The sequence below is a fragment of the Anomaloglossus baeobatrachus genome, chromosome 4 (genome assembly GCF_048569485.1).
Source record: "Anomaloglossus baeobatrachus isolate aAnoBae1 chromosome 4, aAnoBae1.hap1, whole genome shotgun sequence".
NCBI lineage: Eukaryota > Metazoa > Chordata > Amphibia > Anura > Aromobatidae > Anomaloglossus > Anomaloglossus baeobatrachus.
Window position 1 is genome coordinate 212,028,553 of NC_134356.1, and position 21,083 is coordinate 212,049,635.

At 48.5% G+C, this 21,083-nt stretch overlaps 1 protein-coding gene across 1 annotated transcript in view; it reads left to right on the forward strand.

Annotated features, from left to right (window-relative positions):
• Positions 1-21,083, forward strand: part of UIMC1 (ubiquitin interaction motif containing 1) — a 165,907-nt gene that overhangs the window by 52,585 nt on the left and 92,239 nt on the right. The window contains 1 exon segment of the mRNA XM_075344648.1: positions 2-411. Coding sequence (XP_075200763.1) covers positions 2-411 — 410 coding nt within the window.

Consider the following 21,083-nt stretch of genomic DNA (forward strand, 5'->3'; position numbering starts at 1 on the left):
TGGGGCACGGTTCACTATTATTGGGGGGTTCCTTTCTGTCCAAAGGGTGTGGATCCTAGTGAATACACTAAAGTCATACTTTGCCAACTTGAGGTTTATCAGAAGAGCTTGAAAAGTGCTCAGAGACAGCTTCTGCATAAGATGGATTATGGGCATCCAATCCATCTTCAAGCTTCAAGTCAAGAAAAATCTAAAGAGGACTCTCAAAGCAACATTAGCCAAGAAGAGACTGAAGACAGCATAGCTGAAGATGACACACAAAAGCTTGAATCTGAGCAAGAGCAAGGTGATAAGTGTGACAGTCAGGAGACTATGTCAAGCAAGAGGCAGAAGACATGCCAGAGTCCGGAGCAGGCCGTCCTGGAGAATGACCATTGCTCCTTATCCCAGAGTGCTAAAGATAACTCGAAGGTAGGAAATCTGCTAATTTACACTGTTAAGCATTTCTTCGTTGCAAAAACTGTTTCCTTCAGTAAGAGTTTAATTACCACTGGTTTCCATCCTTAATCCAGCAGCAGATTTCCCTTGTGCAATTTTTGATAAAATATTTGACCCTTTTTGTCATCATCCAAAATTAGGATTTTCAGAAGGGAAGCTTTTTTTCCTCTTTACATTTATTAATTTAGGATTTTAATTCTGATCATTAAAGAGGACCAACCTCCAGGATTTTCCTATATAAACTAAAGCCAGTGCTATACTGGCGCTATCAGGCTGATTCTATACATACCTTTAGTAGTGAGATCGGATGTATACTTTCTGAAATATAGGCAAGTAAAGTTTGTGAAATGCACTGTTATTTGATGAGAGCTGTAATGGAATATCTAATAGGTGGGTCGGGTTTTGCTAGTTATTCCTCCCCCTGTTTCCCTGCTTATCCTTCCTCCCCCTGTCTGTTATTACAGGGGGAGGAAGGACAGGCAGGCAGACAGGGGCGGGAATAACTAGCAAAACCAAAGCAACCTATTAGATATTCTGTTGCACCTGTCATTAAGTAACAGTGTATATCACAAACTTTACTTGCCTATATTTCAGAAACTATACATCCGATCTCACAACTAAAGGTATGTGTAGAATCAGCCTGATAGCGCCAGTATAGCACTGGCTTTAGTTTATATAGGAAAATCCTGGTGGTTGGTCCTCTTTAAAGGGGTGGTTCACCCATATTTTTTATTTTCTAGATCGATATTATATTGAGAAACAATGTTTCTCTCAAATACCTTGTGTTGTCAATAGTGCCTGTGAGAGGCGCTATTGCAGACCGCTGTTCCCCGTCCAGTGACGTACCCGTCCAATGCTGCCTCGTCACATCCGTGCAGCTGGCTACAGTCTTCCAAACTCTGAGCTGTGAGCGGTGTTTCACTGCTGTCACAGCCCATTTGCTCCCCCCTCCTCCTCCCTCCTAGCACGGCACGTCTCCTGCTCCCCCTCCCTCCTCCCTCCTCGCAGAACGCTGCAAGCAAGAGACGTGCTAGGAGGGAGGAGGAGCAGGGAGCAGATGGGCTCAGAATGCAGCCGGCTGCACGGATGTGACGAGGCAGCATTGTTCGGGTACGTCACTGGACGGGGAGCAGCGGTCTGCAATAGCGCCTCTCACAGGCAGTATTGACAACACAAGGTATTTGAGAGAAACATTGTTTCTCAATATAATATCGATCTAGACAATAAAAAATATGGGTGAACCACCCCTTTAAGGCTATGTGCGCACACTGCAGAACATGTCTGCACCTCAAAACTGCACCTTGTGACAGAAATACGCACCTCTGGTCAAAAAACGCATCAAAAAATGCATGCATTTTTGCCCCGTTTTGCCTGCGTTTTTGCTCCTGCGTTTTTTTTTTAACATTGTCAATGGCAAAATGCAGGGAAAAACGCAGAAAAGTAGTGACATGCTGCTTCTTTTTACTGCAACCAAAACTGCAGGGAAAAAAGAAGCAACATGCGCACAGTTTTTCTGAAATCTCATAGACTTTGCTGGGGAAGGACTGCATTCAGTTTAGGGCCACAAACTGCACCCAAAAACCCACCGTGCGCACAGGGCCTAAAGGAGTTATTCTGGGGGACAATTCCGTTTAACTTGTATTTTAGTTCTCTTACCCTCCTCATTTTAATCATACAAGTTAATTGGGCTGAACTAATGGGCGGTTGTCAGCTATCTCTGTATGCGCAGCGGTAGGAAAGGACGTCAATTAGTGACTAGCACTTTAAATCCCTGCTCTTTCAAACCTATAGATCATCTGTTCAGCTTCTGAAATGAATATTATGCTTGTAGATTGCCATTATTTTTGAGCTGGCAAGTACCCTTTAAGCATAGAAAGATCAGGGATTTAAAGGACACTTGTCAGCTCAAAAATAATGGCGATCTACGAGCATCATATTATTGTCAGGAGAAGCGGAACAGATTGATCTATAGGTTTGGGAAAAGAATCAGTTTAACTTGTATTTATCAATTTGGAGGGCACCTGTTCTATTGAACATGGTGTATGAATGGTCTGAAGGAAAGAAAAATTCTTCAGCTCACCTGTTGCCCGGACTGCTGGACCTTGCGGGTGCCTAGGATCCGTCGGTGAGTCCCAACCGGTTAGTGGATGAAGGAAATAGGAAAAATGATCCGGCACTGATTCTCCTTTTAAGATAAAATCTCCAAAGTCTTTATTAGAAATATTAAAAACATCGTGAAGGCCGAGTATGAATCTTTACATGGAAACTTTACGCGTTTCGGACTACACCATAAAAACAACTAGAGTCCTTAATCATAAGTATTCCATGTATAACAGAACGTTACTAAAATAGACTAGCCCCCGAAATGGGCGGAGGGGAGGGGCGGGAGGTTGTAGCAAATTTTTAGGCCACGCCCCCTAACCACACCCATTTCACAGTCACGCCCATATCCACTCCCCATCCACACCCATTCAGCACGGACACGCAAGCAGCCGGCGGGCCTCCAGCACGGACACGCAAGCAGCCGGCGGGCCTCCAGCACGGACACGCAGGCAGCCGGCGGGCCTCCAGCACGGACACGCAGGCAGCCGGCGGGCCTCCAGCACGGACACGCAGGCAGCCGGCGGGCCTCCAGCACGGACACGCAGGCAGCCGGCGGGCCTCCAGCACGGACACGCAGGCAGCCACAGTGAGGCGGCCGGTCGCCCGCACAGTGAGGCGGCCGGTCGCCTTCACAGACAGGCGGCGGGCCGCCCGCACAGAGAGGCGGCCGGCCGCCCGCACAGACAGGCGGCGGGCCGCCCGCACAGAGAGGCGGCCGGCCGCCCGCACAGACAGGCGGCGGGCCGCCCGCACAGAGAGGCGGCCGGCCGCCCGCACAGAGAGGCGGCCGGCCGCCCGCACAGAGAGGCGGCCGGCCGCCCGCACAGAGAGGCGGCCGGCCGCCCGCACAATGAGGCGGCGGGCCGCCCGCACAGACAGGCGGCGGGGGGCGCCCGCACAGACAGGTGGCGGGCCGCCGCACAGAGAGGCGCGGGCCGACCGCACAAAGAGGCGGCCCGAACAGAGAGGCAGCCGGTCGCCTTCACAGACAGGCGGCCGGCCGCCCGCACACACAGGCGGCGGGGGACGCCCGCACAGACAGGCGGCGGGGGACGCCCGCACAGACAGGCGGCGGGGGGCGCCCGCACAGACAGGCGGCAGGGGGGCGCCCGCACAGACAGGCGTCAGGGGGGCGCCCGCACAGACAGGCGTCAGGGGGGCGCCCGCACAGACAGGCGTCAGGGGGGCGCCCGCACAGACAGGCGTCAGGGGGGCGCCCGCACAGACAGGCGTCAGGGGGGCGCCCGCACAGACAGGCGGCAGGGGGGCGCCCGCACAGACAGGCGGCAGGGGGGCGCCCGCACAGACAGGCGGCAGGGGGGCGCCCGCACAGACAGGCGGCAGGGGGGCGCCCGCACAGACAGGCGGCAGGGGGGCGCCCGCACAGGCAGGCGGCAGGGGGGCGCCCGCACAGGCAGGCGGCAGGGGGGCGCCCGCACAGGCAGGCGGCAGGGGGGCGCCCGCACAGGCAGGCGGCAGGGGGGCGCCCGCACAGACAGGCGGCGGGCCGACCGCACAGACAGGCGGCCGGCCGACCGCACAGACAGGCTCCGGCCGGGGGTGAGGGGGGAGGGAGGGAAATCAGCGCTGGGGAGATTAGTTTACTGTACCAGCAGCAGCACAGGCAGCGCTCCTCTCTATGCCACGTCTACTAGGATGGTAGGAGGGAAAAGCAGGGAGGCGGAGAGAGAGTGGGTGGGCGGAGCCCGGGAGCCGGTCGTCCCGCCTGTGGCAACGGGACAAACAACGTAAAGCGTGAAAGTCCCGCTGTATCCGGGACGGTTGGGAGGTAGGCAGCATGTTAGAATGTGTATATAAGATCCCGCTGGTGGTGGCCGCAGCTTATAGGCCCCAAATCTGGTGACAGGTTCCCTTTAAAGTGAACCTGTCAGGTGCAATATGCACTCAGAGCCAGGAGCAGTTCTGGGTACATATTGCTAATGCCTGCCTAACCATCCCTGTATACACTAGCATAGATAAAGAGATCAAGAACAAATATTTTTAAAGATCTTATATCTTATGCTAATGAGCGCGGGGACTAGTCACAAGGGCGTTACTTCACTTGGCTAGTCGGCTCGCATAGCATGTTAGCATGTTATTACGCCCCTGTGTGAGTACTAACACGCTATGTGAGCCGACTAGCCAAGTGAAGTAACGCCCTTGGAACTAGTCCCCGCGCTAATTAGCATAAGATATAAGCTCTTTAAAAATACTTTTTCTATAGATGCCTTTATCTATGCTAGCGTATACAGGGACAGTTAGGGAGGGATTAGCAATATACACCCAGAACTGCTCCTGGCTCTGAGTGCAGATTGCACCTGATAGGTTCCCTTTAAAGGGAACCTGTCACCAGAAATTTAGCAAAAAAAATAAAATATTCCCCTTCTGCAGCTCCTGGGCTGCATTCTGGAAAGGTTCCTGTTGCTATTGTGCCCCCTTTGAGACCTAAAAAAATACTTTATGAAGTCTTACCTTTTTGTATGCAAATCTGTTTTTATGGTCACGGGGGCGGGCTGTCTGGCGTCCGTTATTCCCCCTCCTGCCGCTGTACGCCGTCCCCCATTGCTCATTTCCATACATGAGGACGCCTTCCTCATGTAACTGTCCTCCTGAAGTTTTGTGCATGCCCAGTGCCACTCTCGCGGGAGTGAGCACTGTGCAAAGTGTGAACGCTTTTGAGGTGATTGCGCAGGCGCGAGATTATGGGCGGCACTGTGATTGTCATCAGCAGCGTCATCCAAGTACCCACCCATAATCTCGTGCCCACGCTTCTCACTCTGCCTCCACCGTTATGCGCAAGCACTGTCCATATGAACCATGTTACCTATTACCGTGGGCGCGAGATTATGGGCGGCGCTGTGATTGTCATCAGCAAAGTCATCCAAGTACCCGCCCATAATCTCGTGCAAGCAGTAATAGGTAACATGGTTCATATGGCCAGCACTTGCGCATAACGGTGGAGTCAGAGGGAAAAGTGTGGGCACGAGATTATGGGCGGGTACTTGGTTAACGCTGCTGATGACAATCACAGCGCCGCCCATAATCTCGTGCCTGCGCAATCACCTGAAAAAGCGTTCACATGCGCAAAACTTCGGGAGGACAGTTACATGAGGAAGGCGTCCTTGTGTATGTAAATGAGCAATGGGGGACTGCGTAAAGCGGCAGGAGGGGGAATAACGGACGCCAGGCAGCCCGCCCCCGTGACCATAAAAACACATTTGCATGCAAAAAGGTAAGACTTCATAAAGTATTTTTGTAGGTCTCAAAGGGGGCACAATAACAACAGGAACCTTTCTAGAAGCAGCCCAGGAGCTGCAGAAGGGAATCTATTACTTTCATTGTGAAATTTCTGCTGACAGTTTCCCTTTAACTGGTAGGGCAGCCAGGATAAAGCAGAGCTGAAGTTGTTGGGAAGCTAGGACCCAGCAGCTCCACAGGCAGGAGACCACTGATCGGTAAGCTAATAGAAGCCTGCAGATGTCACTCTGTATTACTGGCCAGTGCTATCTGCAGGAGAGAGAAGTGCTGATTGCACGGTCTCCTCAGCTTCCTGACTCCCCGCGTGTCTGCAGCAGTGAGAAGCCGCACACGGGGAGTCAGAGAACAGCTGCAGAGAAACGCAGGCTCCGGGCTGGGGATGTCCGCTCTGGGGGAGGGGGGGTCGGCTCTGGTGCAGGGGGGGGCGGCTCTGCTGCAGGGGGGGGGGTCGCTCTGCTGCAGGGGGTGATTCATACCTCAGCAGCAGTCACAGGAGTTTCAAGGTGCGCGCTCGGCTCTGTAATGAATAGAAGGGAGAAACGGCGAGGCGGGGCTACAGTGGGTGGGTGGAGCCCGGGACAAACAGCCTCTCGGGCGGGAGTCGGGATCAAAGGCTCAAAAGAGGGACTGTCCCGCTGTATCCGGGACGGTTGGGAGGTATGATATAATGTCTAGTCAGACCAGATAAGGAGCGTTTTTTCACCAATGCAACATAGCTCAGGGAGGTTCTGTCATGAGCCGCCGAAGGTATGCGGACATGTTCAGAGATTCTGGTCCTAAGCGCTCTGGAAGTGCAGCCGACATAGCCCTTGCAGCACAATGTGCACGATGCCAAATAAACCACATGTGTGGAAGCACAATTAATAAACGAACGGATTTCAAAAGTCTCCCCATTATCCCCTGATAGGGATTTAGTATTGTGCATAAATCTGAAAAGGCCACATCGGCTGGATCCACACTTATAAGAACCAGAAACGCTAAGCCAGGTTCTGTTAGATTTCCTGGAGGTAAACATACTGGGTGCTACGAGGTTCCCAATGGTACGGGCCCACTTGACTACTATGTTGACCCCCGACTGCAGGACTACATCCAATGTGGGGTCCTGGCGTAAGAGGGGAATAAATCGCCGAATACTCTGTTTGATTAGGACTCTAGTTGTTTTTATGGTGTAGTCCGAAACGCGTAAAGTTTCCATGTAAAGATTCATACTCTGCCTTCTCGATGTTTTTAATATTTCTAATAAAGTCTTTGGAGATTTTATCTTAAAAGGAGAATCAGTGCTGTATGAATGGTCTGCGTGGGGGTCACACCAATGTGTGTGCAAACTTCTTTATGCTCAAAAAACCCCCCCCAAAAAATCCCCGTATTGCTGCCCATGAGACTGACTGCTTGTAAGATAAGGCAAAGTGCTTACACAGCGATCTGAAGGATCATTTGAAAAACTGAAAGGCAGGTGCTATTTGGTCTCAGAAGCTCTCCAGTGTTGGGAAAGAGATGCTGGTAACAGCGAGCCGCTGTAGACAACGAAAAATAAGTGTGCTGCTTCTGAAAGCTGCTTTTAAGGTAAACTCCACATAATCGGAGTGCTGGAGCCGTGATCGGGCTCCAATGTACCTGCCGTGGGCGGATCAGTAGTTATTTAGCAGTCTGATAGTAATGATAAAGTCCCTATACTACAGTTTGATCTGCCAACATTAGCCTTTAAAAGATGGTGTATCCTTAAATATCTTGTCCTTTTTTATTGGGAGAGACAGTCATGAAAACCTCTGCATAGTGACGGTCTCGCTCAGACACACCGTGATTGAAATCCTTATACTAGCATATGAAGCTGCTTAACCCCTTCAGCCCCGGGGCACTTTCCGTTTTTGCGTTTTTGTTTTTTGCTCCCTTTCTTCCAAGAGCCGTAACTTTTTTATTTTTCCGTCAATCTTGCCATATGAGGGCTTGTTTTTTGCGGGACAAGTTGTACTTTTAAATGAAACCATAAGTTTTACCATATAGTGTACTGGAAAACAGCAAAAAAATTCCGATTGTGGAAAAACTGCAAAAAAAAGTGTGATGGCACAATAGTTTTTGGGATGTTTTATTCACAGTGTTCACTATACGGTAAAGCATGTATGGATGTGACGCCTGAGGTCGGTGCGAGTTTGTAGACACCAAACATGTATAGGTTTACTTGTATCTAAGGGGTTAAAAAAAATTCACAAGCTTGTCCAATAAAAGTGGCGTACGTTTTGCGCCATTTTCCGAAACCCGTAGCGTTTTCATTTTTCGGGACCTATGGCTCAGTGACGGCTTACTTTTTGTGTCTCGAGCTGATGTTTCTAATGGTACCATTTTTGCGCAGATGCTACGTTTTGATCGCCTGTTATTGCATTTTGCGTAAAACTTGTGGCAACCAAAAAACGTAATTTTGGCGTTGGGAATTTTTTTGCCACTACGCCGTTTACCAATCAGATTAATTGATTTTATATTTTGATAGATCAGGCGATACCAAATATGTTATATTTATTTATTTTTTAACCCTTTAATTTTCAATGAGGGGAAAGGGGGATGATTTGAACTTTTAGGTTTTTTTTTTTTATTTTTTAAAACTTTTTTTTTTTACTTTTTTTTATTTTTTATTTTACTAGTCCCTCTAGGGGGCTATAGCGATCAGCAATCCGATCGCTCTTATCTATCTGCTGATCACAGCTATACAGCTGTAAACAACAGATATAGTCACTTCCTGTTTCCCTCTGCTCTGGGCCGAGGTAAAACGAAAGTTAAACATCATAGCTGCAGGCGTCATCACATGACCCTGTGCTACGATGGCAACCACCGAAAGTCACGTGATCATTCACATGACTTCTGGTGGGGGCGGCGGTAAGTGAAAATCTTCAACGCACGTATATACATCTCCCTTCCAGACTTTGGCAGCGAGATGTAAGGGGTTAATGTTACGGGTGGAATGTGATTCCACTTGTAACATGTAGGCACACATGTCAGCTGTTGAAAACAGCTGATATGTGTGCCGATCCACGCCGCCTGCCCGCGGCAGGGGGCGGGGCTTAACGGGACACGCTCGATGACTGATATATCCGTCCATGGTCGTAAAGGGGTTAAAGGAAACTTGTCATTGCAGAAATGCTATTAACCTGTAGGTTAATAGTGTTCTGAGTCTGCCTGGGGCCTGCACGAAGAGCCCTTCTGCTGGGAGGAAATTAACTTTATTCCTCCCAGTAGTTTTCATCTTCCAGTCATTGGGATGCGGCTGTAACCACGCCCCCCACAGTCACTGACAGCCTGCTCAGCAGCAGCTGTAACCACGCTCCCACAGTCACTGACTGCCTGCTCAGCAGCAGCTGTAACTACGCTCCCACAGTCACTGACAGCCTGCTCAGCAGCAGCTGTAACCATGCCCCCCACACTCACTGACAGCCTGCTCAGCAGCAGCTGTAACCATGCCCCCCACACTCACTGACAACCTGCTCAGCAGCAGCTGTAACCATGCCCCCCACACTCACTGACAGCCCGCTCAGCAGCAGCTGTAATCATGCCCCCCACACTCACTGACAGCCCGCTCAGCAGCAGCTGTAACCACGCCCCCTACACTCACTGACAGCCCACTCAGCAGCAGCTGTAACCACACCCCCACACTCACTGACAGCCTGCTCAGCAGCAGCTGTAAGCATGCCCCCCACACTCACTGACAGCCTGCTCAGCAGCAGCTGTAACTATGCCCTCCACACTCACTGACAGCCTGCTCAGCATCAACTGTAACCACACCCCCACACTCACTGACAGCCTGCTCAGCATCAACTGTAACCACACTCCCACACTCACTGACAGCCTGCTCAGCAGCAGCTGTAAGCATGCCCCCCACACTCACTGACAGCCTGCTCAGCAGCAGCAGCTGTAACCACGACCCGCACACTCACTGACAGCCCGCTCAGCAGCAGCTGTAACCACGCCCCCCACACTCACTGACAGCCTGCTCAGCAGCAGCTGTAAGCATGCCCCCCACACTCACTGACAGCCTGCTCAGCAGCAGCTGTAACCACGCCCCCCACACTCACTGACAGCCAGATCGGCAGCAGCTGTAATCACGGTCCCCACACTCATTGACAGCCCGCTCAGCAGCAGCTGTAACCACGGCCCCCACACTCACTGACAGCCCGCTCAGCAGCAGCTGTAACCACGCCCCCCCAGTCACTGACAGCCCGCTCAGCAGCAGCTGTAACCATGCCCCCCCCAGTCACTGACAGCCCGCTCAGCAGCAGCTGTAACCATGCCCCCCACACTCACTGACAGCCTGCTCAGTATTGGAACAATGGCTGCTGGATGCAATTCTTAGAGACGTGACTACTCTGCAGACTCTCCGGGTCACTCTGTGCTGTGTATTACCCGGAAGTGGCTTTTCCAAAGGTCGTCTATAGAGCGTCAGAACAAAGCTAAATCCAAGTGGTTTTTTTTCCCTCTCAAAATTATGTATCTGTTCAATTCCATCTGCCCTATGACTTGCTAAACTGTAAATCTGTTATCATATTTCTTCCTGTCATTTAGAAGACACTAGCTAAACTGAATACCCCGTATACATGAGCACTCAGCTTGGCAAAGCTTTCATGTACTTTCAGCGGGAAGAGAGGCAAAAGATGCTGCTAGTCAAGTCCTGAAAGAGGCTTATCTCCCCAAAAACAGCAGGGTTAGGGGGTTGCACTTATGATGGAGTGATTATCTCTTCCCCAACATTGTCTATCGAGAGAGACTTGGCAGGCTACCGTACACATCAGATGCTCAACTGATCCTACCAGAGTCATGGAGTTCAGCGGACTGTAATGTTTTTTGGCAGCTTTTAGGCTCATAATGTTACCTCCAACCCCCTGGTAATCAAAAGAGCATGATCTTATCAGCAATAACTTTGCTTTCCAGTTTTCAAGCCTGTGGCTGTGCTCACTCCGCATGTTATTAATATTAAAGCACCATTCCAGCCTTTTTTTTTCACCACTAGAGTCCTGTTTTAAGCCTATGTCCGCTGCCCTTGGTCTCATGTGCGCCATTTTTCGGATTCATAATTTTTCAACGTTGCTCTGGTCCCACAGCACTATCTTGTTACTGCAACTTCTGAATGGACAGAAATGAATTCACAAGCGCTCAGTGCAAGTCTAGGTTAACCAGAACAAGGCTCTCTTAGAATTGCATTGAAGAGTGACCTCTAATGCGCTCCATGAAATGCTGGAGCTGCCGGCAGGTTACAAACTTCTGGAGGCCAATGGGAGCAGCGCCGATAACCAATGAAGATGTTCAATGGTGAGCATAAGATAGTGATAAATAGTGTGTATAAGATATTTAAAGCACCACTCCAGCAGTGAAATAAGAAAATTGCTGAAGTGGTGCTTTTAATGAATAAGGTTTAAGAAGGGTTCTCTTCCAATTTACTTTGCTCCTCTGTTGGTTGGAGCTTGTACTTGGGCCCTAACAAAATACAGCATTACCCAATGTATTGAATGTGTATTCTAAAGAATGAAAATTAAACTCCTCAGAACTCTGTTAGATGTTTCCAATTTTACAGTAAATTTACAGAATTGAAGAAAATCTTTAGTGACAAAAATAATATATTATCTATTTTTTTTAATTAATTGTATTAGGCTAAATTTAGATGACTGTACTTACGACTAGTTTTGTTTTTGTGAGTTGCATTGGATGGGGGCAGAAGGTGGCAGTCTTGCACTGTTTCTGGGTATCCTAAAAAGTGGCCTGAGATGTTAAGAGGGTATCTGTCTCCAAGTGTCTGCTGGTCTATGTGAGGCCTGCTTGGCGTAGTTCTTATGAGCTCAGGAGTCCTCTTACTGCTGTGCACGAGCCTGGGAGTTCTCCATATTCATTAACTAAAGGGTCCCCCTCCCTTCTGTTTCTGATGTGCAGTTTTGTTTCTGGAGGCACTGTAATAGTGAGAATGCTGTCAGTCAGAAGTTGGTTGATGAAAGGAACCGATAGCTCATGACTATAGTGGACTCGTGAACCTATGACCATCCTTTGCAGGACTCCCGAGCCCGCGCGCCTCTAAGGCAGGACTCCGGAGCCCGCGCCCCTCTAAGGCAGGACTCCGGAGCCCGCGCCCCTCTAAGGCAGGACTCCGGAGCCCGCGCCCCTCTAAGGCAGGACTCCGGAGCCCGCGCCCCTCTAAGGCAGGACTCCGGAGCCCGCGCCCCTCTAAGGCAGGACTCCGGAGCCCGCGCCCCTCTAAGGCAGGACTCCGGAGCCCGCGCCCCTCTAAGGCAGGACTCCGGAGCCCGCGCCCCTCTAAGGCAGGACTCCGGAGCCCGCGCCCCTCTAAGGCAGGACTCCGGAGCCCGCGCCCCTCTAAGGCAGGACTCCGGAGCCCGCGCCCCTCTAAGGCAGGACTCCGGAGCCCGCGCCCCTCTAAGGCAGGACTCCGGAGCCCGCGCCCCTCTAAGGCAGGACTCCGGAGCCCGCGCCCCTCTAAGGCAGGACTCCGGAGCCCGCGCCCCTCTAAGGCAGGACTCCGGAGCCCGCGCCCCTCTAAGGCAGGACTCCGGAGCCCGCGCCCCTCTAAGGCAGGACTCCGGAGCCCGCGCCCCTCTAAGGCAGGACTCCGGAGCCCGCGCCCCTCTAAGGCAGGACTCCGGAGCCCGCGCCCCTCTAAGGCAGGACTCCGGAGCCCGCGCCCCTCTAAGGCAGGACTCTGGAGCCCGCGCCCCTCTAAGGCAGGACTCTGGAGCCCGCGCCCCTCTAAGGCAGGACTCCGGAGCCCGCGCCCCTCTAAGGCAGGACTCCGGAGCCCGCGCCCCTCTAAGGCAGGACTCCGGAGCCCGCGCCCCTCTAAGGCAGGACTCCGGAGCCCGCGCCCCTCTAAGGCAGGACTCCGGAGCCCGCGCCCCTCTAAGGCAGTACTCCGGAGCCCGCGCCCCTCTAAGGCAGGACTCCGGAGCCCGCGCCCCTCTAAGGCAGGACTCCGGAGCCCGCGCCCCTCTAAGGCAGGACTCCGGAGCCCGCACCCCTCTAAGGCAGGACTCAAGGTCACAACAAATCTGCTCATCAACTAAAATTTTATAAAAACTGAGTGACATTTACATGTCTGTGACACATCACTGACATCAGTTTGTCACTACTTATCTGTCTTCTAATAGGACCGCATAAATCTAATGACAAATTCCTCTGGTCTGTGATATTTGTAACTCTTACCTGCACATAAGTGTTAGCTTCTATTTTAACAGTTGTGTTGAAATTACACATTCGATATTAGGGAATCGTAAATTCTTGTTATCTATGTATCCAGTATTGAAACGTCTTGTTTAAAGGAGTTTTGCGCTTCTCAGACAACCCCTTCTCAATCAGTAAATTCTGCTCCTGTTAAAATAATAAAACTTATCCTCAATTCCGGTGCTGGCGCTGTTCAAGTGGTGTTGGCACTCGCTCTCCCGGGGCTCATATGAGGTTGTTATGTCACACGAGCGCTGTGACCAATCAGTGCTGGCTACACCATACCCACTTTCAGACGTTACAACCTCTTAAGCCCAGAGAGAGGGAGTTTCCACACTGCTGGAACGATGCTGGCACTGGAGGTGAGTATAAGTTTTATTTTATTGAGCGTAAACATAATGATTGTGAAGGCGTTGAAGTGGACAGTCCCTTTTACAGCAGTGTAGCATGAAGATTGCAAGTAACCTGTCTCCATCAGCAAACATGCATATACAGCAGGCTATGTTTGTCTATAGATTACTAAGGGAGCTTATCAATTTGCATTAATATGGAAAACAGGGATATAGATGCCAGAAATGTCTGCTTGGTGACTCTTATCCCTCTAAATATAAATCCTAAGACCCCTGATCTGCTTGTCGAAGTAGCCATGGGCCAGACAGAAAAGTACGGTAATGAAGAGCTATTAATTTATGCCTGCACCTGTCTCCATTTTAGTACTTTGAGTACTGGCATTAAACAATGGTCATCAGTCATTTAAAGGGAATCTGCCAGCAGGTTTTTGCACCTTCATCTGAGAGCAGCATAATGTAGGCAAAGAGATTCTGAATCCAATGATGTATCACTTAGTTTACTGGGTGCAGCAGTTCTTACAGTTTTCTGAGTTAGCATTTTAGCAGTTGAAACAATTACCCATGGAGATTCTCCGTATTATCCTGTCCTCGTTTGCATTTGTCTTTTGAGGGCAACTAGCCTTTTTGGGGGGACTTGAAAGAATTTGTGATGTTGTAAAGATGCAATATTCTCAAAATCACAAACTTGGAAAGGCCAACTTCTCTTGCTATGGCTGATAGGGTCACCCCTTTGGCCTTCATCTGGACAACCTGCTGCTGGAGGGTTTCAGTCACTTTGGAACAGCACACCATTTTTGCAAGGTCAGTGCAAAATGGAAAGTAGGCTGCCAGTTAGATAGGGTTTGTCAGATAATTAAGGAAATTAGCACGAGGTGCCAGATTAACACCAATAACTTGCAGGTATCTAAAAGTGTTCTCTCATTTTGATCAGTGTTCTTTTTCATTTATCTCATTTACATTTTTATTATGTGCTTTACAATAAATGTAATGTATGAAATAAGCTTAAAATACTGCGAGTTTATTCTTGTTAGGATATAATCACATAGGACTACACAATGACCACAAGATTTACGAGATTGTGTGTTGTTCTCTAATTTTGATCTCCAGTATAGATTACTGTGTACAGCCATTCTGCCACAGTGAAAGATTTTAGATTTTGTATGTAGCAGTGCTGGGAGAGCTGCCCCTGCCCACACCAGGCTTTCGGTGTATATTTCCATAGACAGAAGCCGCTAATCACAGAATGGGGCAGAGTCAGACTACAACTAAAGCTGCTGAGACCCACTAATGATAAAGATAAGAGACTTAAGGTCCAGTCACACTAAGCAACTTACCAGCGATCCCAACAACGATAGGGATCGCTGGTAAGTTGCTAGGAGGTCGCTGGTGAGATGTCACACTAAGCGACGCTCCAGCGATCCCACCAGCAACCTGACCTGCCAGGGATCGCTGGAGCGTCGCTACACGGGTTGCTGGTGAGCTGTCAAACAGGCAGATCTCACCAGCAACCAGTGACCAGCCCCCAGCCAGCAGCGACGCGTGGAAGCGATGCTGCGCTTGGTAACAAAGGTAAATATCGGGTAACCACTCCGATATTTACCTTGGTTATCAGCGCACACCGCTTAGCGCTGGCTCCCTGCACTCCTAGCCAGAGTACACATCGGGTTAATTACCTGATGTGTAGTCTGGCTATGTGTGCAGGGAGCAGGGAGCCGGCACTGACAGCATGAGAGCGGCGGACGCAGGTAACGAAGGTAAATATCGGTTAACCAAGGAAAGGGCTTCTTGGTTACCCGATATTTACATTGGTTACCAGCGTCCGCAGAAGCCGGGTCCTGCTGCCTGCACATTTAGTTGTTGCTGTCTCGCTGTCACACACAGCGATGTGTGCTTCACAGCGGGAGAGCAACAACTAAAAAATGGTCCAGGACATTCAGCAACAAACAGCGACCTCACAGCAGGGGCCAGGTTGTTGCTGGATGTCACACACAGCAACATCGCTAGCAACATTGCTGTTGCGTCACAAAAGTCGTGCCTCAGCAGCGATGTTGCTAGCGATGTTGCTTAGTGAGACGTGGCCTTTAATCACCCCATTTATACTGGACAAAAATTCTACACACCCTCATTAAAATGTCAGATTTTTGTCTTTTTAAAAAAATCATACCAAGAATCCATAGATTGTAAGCTTGCGAGCAGGGCCCTCACTCCCATTGTAGCTGCTGAACGATGTGCTACTTTTATTTGGTTATTTGGCGATCCCACCAGCAACCTGACCTGACAGGGATCGCTGGAGCGTCGCTACACAAGTTGCTGGTGAGCTCACCAGCAACCAGTGACCAGCCCCCAGCAACGCGTGGAAGATGCTGCGCTTGGTAACTAAGGTAAATATCGGGTAACCAACCCGATATTTACCTTGGTTACCACTGCACGGAGCTACACGTGCAGAGAGCAGGGAGCAGCGCACACTGAGCACTGGCTCCCTGCTCTCCTAGTTACAGCACACATCGGGTTAATTACCCAATGTGTGCTGCAGCTACATGTGCACAGACCAGGGAGCAGCGCACAATGCTTAGTGCTGGCTCCTTGCTCTCCTAGTTACAGCACACATCGGGTTAATTAACCCGATGTGTGCTGCAGCTAAATGTGCACAGAGCAGGGAGCAGCGCACAATGCTTAGCGCTGGCTCCTTGCTCTCCTAGTTACAGCACACATCGGGTTAATTAACCCGATGTGTGCTGCAGCAACATGTGCACAGAGCAGGAACCGGCACTGACAGTGAGAGCGGAGGAGGCTGGTATCAAAGGTAAATATCGGGTAACCAAGGACAGGGCTTCTTGGTTACCCGATGTTTACATTGGTTACCAGCCTCCGCAGAAGCCGGCTCCTGCTGCCTGCACATTCAGTTGTCGCTGTCACACACAGCGATCTGTGCTTCACAGCGGGAGAGCAACAACTAAAAAATGGCCCAGGACATTCAGCAACAACCAACGACCTCACAGCAGGGGCCGGGTTGTTGCTGGATGTCACACACAGCAACATCGCTAGCAACGTCACAAAAGTTGTTCGTTAGCAGAGATGTTGCTAGCGATGTTGCTTAGTGTGACGGGGCCTTTAAACTACCGTAACATTGCATGTAAACAAAAAAAGACTGAGATAAGACACACAGGGATGAATTCTCTGTGTTATCTCTTACAGCATGCTGTCTTCAGATTACATTGCAGAAACCTGCTGACAGTCCCTTTTTAACATGTGCATGTGACTTAAAAAGAACCTGTCAAGTCTCAAAATGCTATTTACCTGCAGATATTGGGTAGCAGTTACAAAAAGAAAATAAATGTTATATCCTCCCTGCAGCTGCTTGCTTCCAGTCATCAGGGGGCTTTTACAGGCATTGCATACTACACAGTAAGAACGGCTGTAATCACACCCTGGCGCATGGATTGACAGTATAGGTGCACAGATCTGGCAGTCAAAGTGGCCAGGAAGCAATTATTGAAGTGCTCACGGTAGAGTCAACAGTGACCATTATAACTCCCTGCGTAATCCGTGTGACTGGAAGCGAGCGGCTACAGGGAGGATAGTTAATTTTCTTCCTGTAGCCACAGCTCCAGTAAGACAGCCAGATAGGATTTCAATGCGGAGTAACCCTATATCTGCAGAAACATAGCATTTTTGGACGCGAGGGGTTCCCTTTAGTAGCCTGTTTACACTGGCAGACTACAGCATCTTCAATGCATACACATCAATCAGGCATAAATTATTCTGTGTGCTTAGGCTGTGCTTGTTCTTTGACAGCATGTCCTGTTTACTTTCTGTAGGACAATGTGCTGTCGAAAGTGATGATTTTTTGAATATAGCCAAAGCACCCTCTCACATAAGAAACAAGAATTTTGCTAGTTCATCGGCAAATTGTTTACCTTTGTATTGTGAGTGGACCCTAAGGGGAAGTTCACACAGTGCGTTTTTCGCGGCGTTTTTGCGCGTTTTTCGGGTGCGTTTTTGGCCTCAAAACTGCATGACGTTGCTTCCCCAGCAAAGTCTATGAGTTTTCATTTTTGCTGTCCGCACACAACTTTTTTTTTTAAGCTGCGTTTTGAGCTTAAAAAAAAAAATGGACATGTCAATTCTTTCCTGCGTTTTTCTGTGTTTTCCCCCCCGTGCAATGCATTGGAAAACCGCAGAAAAACGCAGAGATCAAAAACGCAGCCAAAAACGCACCAAATCGCGGTAAAAACGCATGCGTTTTTTGTCGCTTTTTTTGCCGCGGGTGCGTTTTTGTGCGTTTTTAGCGGCCAAAAACGCAGCATCAAAAAAACGCAGTGTGTGAACTTAGCCTATGGGTGCATGCCCACGATCAGTGTTTGCAGCCTTTTGGATGCACCATGCTTCAGCTGCGTCCAAAACGCCGTGTTGTACAGTACAAGCATAGTGGATGGGATTTCTTGAAATCCCGTACCCGCTGTGATTGTTTTCTCCGCAGCAATGTCTGACCTGCGGTGAATCTTTCCAGACCGCAGCATGTGAATTGTTTGCTGCGGAATTGCCTGCGTCCTCTGTAGGAAGAACAAAGAGAGAGACCGCAGCGCACTGAACCCTGATCATGGGTACAAGAAGCTGCGGTCTCCTGCGGAGGAGACTCACGGCCCCACAGGTCAGGACCCGCTGCGTCCAGGACACGTACCCTTACAGTAAAACATCTGTCCTAATGGATATACTATAAAATTGTAATTTTTAGTAGAGTTTTTGCATAGAGAACATCCAAAACAATTTGAAAATGTGCAATTAAATGACATATCAGTATAGCAAATGAAACATGTAGAAAACCTTGAGTCCCTGGATTAAAATATGACTGATCCTGTGAGATCATGAGAAAGTGTTGTTGCTGAAGTTTCTGTCCAGTTTGAGCTAAGGAAATTGCCACACTATATAGATATACCACTTATACAATGTACAGACAACACTGATGAAACTCAAGAAGGGAAGAAGGATCTATAAACTTTCCTGGGCTCAGAAGTAATCCCGGGGAGACCAAATTGTCTCAAGAGTCAATCCTTGCATTCGGTACAATAAAAGAATAAAGTTTATTGGATCAAGTAAAAAGGTGTGATGCACATGCAGAGGGACAAGGATGCAACACTGTCCCCAATTTGGCTCACAATCTAGAGTCCCTATCTGTATGTCTTTGGAGTGTGGGAGGAAACCAAAGTACCCGGAGGAAAGCCACACAAACACGGGGTGAACATACAAACTCCTTGCAAATGTTGTCCTTGGTGGAATTTGAACCCAGGACCCCAGCGCTGCAAGACTGCAGTGCTAACCACTGAGCAACTATGCCGACATATAAGCGTTTTGTAATATCAACAAATAAGGAATATATCTACTATACAATGCAACAGATAATTGGTTTAGATGCTACCAATAACACCAATCTCACAATAAATATAGCTAGTTGTATAGATATATCTCCAATGGGATCAACTCAAGGGTTAGCAATATGGTATATGTCTCTGTAGGTATAACCTCAGAGAGCAGCTCAAACTGGAAAAATTAATCGGATTGTATTAATGGGTCAGTATAATCCCATAGTAATGTGTAGTAGTAGTAGTAGTAGCAGCAGCAGCAGCAGCAGCAGTGACAGGTACATACTTGATAATCAGCAGGATCTCCTGTGTGATACACCGACGCACGTTTCGATGTTGCCTTCATCAGGGTTAACTAAGGAAGGCAACACAAGGGTATGAAGGGAATTATTTCTTACAGCAGAGCCAGATATCTCTAGTAAACTGCATTGGTTTTAGAAGCAGAGTAGAGATTCTAGGTGGCTGGCCTGTCCATAGAAGGAAGTTTAGATGTTTAGGCGCCAATCACAGCCTTCTCTATAGCTGTCCACTTATTATATGCCCACGAGGAGGCCCAAAATGGAATCCTTCATAGATGTGTGCGCCACAAATATTTTATAATGTTTGGACAGACAGCCCTGCTATGATGAGGTAAGTATATGTTTAGAGATTCTGTGATGTTTACTATTCTATATGAATCTCGTTATACAGGCTTGAAGAGACTTAAAGCGTAACTATTGTTTTAATCTTATTTCATAAATCAATAGTACTCATGAAAATAAGCAACTGATCAGACAAATTGGCTTCTTTCTCTACCAGAATTGATCAGTTGGTATCAAAATTTTCATCAGCACTAGCTGCCATCTTCTATCTCCGTAATGGGAAAATCTTCACTGAATACAGATTTTACCTCAGAATTGAGAATTTTGATAATGACTGATCAATTCTAGAAGAGAAAGAAGCAATTATGTCTGATCATATACAGTATATTACAAAGTTGTTTATTTTTTGAGTACTATTGATTTGCGAAATAAAATTAAAATGACGGTTACGCTTTACGTTCCCCTAATGGAACTATAACAACGAAGGGCTTAAAAAGTATATTAAAGGGGTTTTCCCCACTAACCAAGTTAAAGGGAACCTGTCACGGGATGTTTATAATACTTACCTAACAGTCGACGCGGAGCAGATGGGCCAGATGGGCGTCTTCGGGTTCCGTGCCTCCTCTTTCGGCTATCTTTGTCCTCTTTTTGAAGCTAGTGTGGATGATGCGTTCTACATCATCTATACTAGCCAACAGTAAGGTCCTGCGCAGGCGCACTTTAATATGCCAGGGCAGATCAAAGTGCGCCTGCGCAGGACCTTACTGTCGGCTAGTATAGATGATGTAGAATGCGTCAGCCACACTAGCTTCAGAAAGAGGACAAAGTTGGCCGAAAGAGGAGTTGTGGGACCCGGAGAACGGAGACACCCATCCGACCAGTCTGCTCTACGCCGACCATTAGGTAAGTATTATAAACATCCCGTGACAGGTTCCCTTTAATTTTGATCAATAGATCTTGGAAAAATAATAATTCCCACAACTGGATGTGTTTTTTTTTTTTTTTAATAAATTAAATAAATGAATAAATGTTCCTTTGCTGAGATAATCTTATAAATATGTCCTTGCTATGTACTCTGTAATGGCTGTGTCTGACCGTACATGGTCTGATCATACCACAGCTCCTGGGAAGGGGAGGAAGTAAAAATTGTACAGACATTACAGCATGGGATCACAAATTATTCTTTCTTTCACGTAAAACATCTTTTAATAACAGGCAGCGAAATGTTTTACCTCACAAAAAGAATCCACTATGATCCCATGCTGCCTTGTCTGTCTACTCCCTTTTGCGTCCTCTCTGGCCAAGAAGATGTGGTATGATCAGCCCATGTCCCTGTACGGTCAGACACAGACATTACACAGTACATAGCAGGGGCACATATATAAGATTATCTCAGCACAGGAACATTTATTTTTTAAACACATCCAATTATTATTACAAGATCCATTGATTAAAATGAACTTTAAATTTAACTGTTCGTGGGAAAATCAATTTTACGTTAGGAAGAAGAGACATTTTCATTGGTAATATGCATCCTAGAACGACTGAGAGGTTAATCCATTTAGTTTAGTAGATTTTTCAGTTCTCGAAAGTGGAGAATAGTTGAAGGAATACAAGGTTTTGTATGAGGAAGGGAGGTTGAGCCTCAGGTTTTTAACTGTCTTTGTTTTCTATTGGAATTTATAATTTCTCTTGAGGTGGTCTAATACATCTTACATTTTGGGGGATGTTCAGTGGGAGAGTTGTCCAGCCTTTAAAAAAGACCCCGATATTGTAGAAGTCTTTATTGT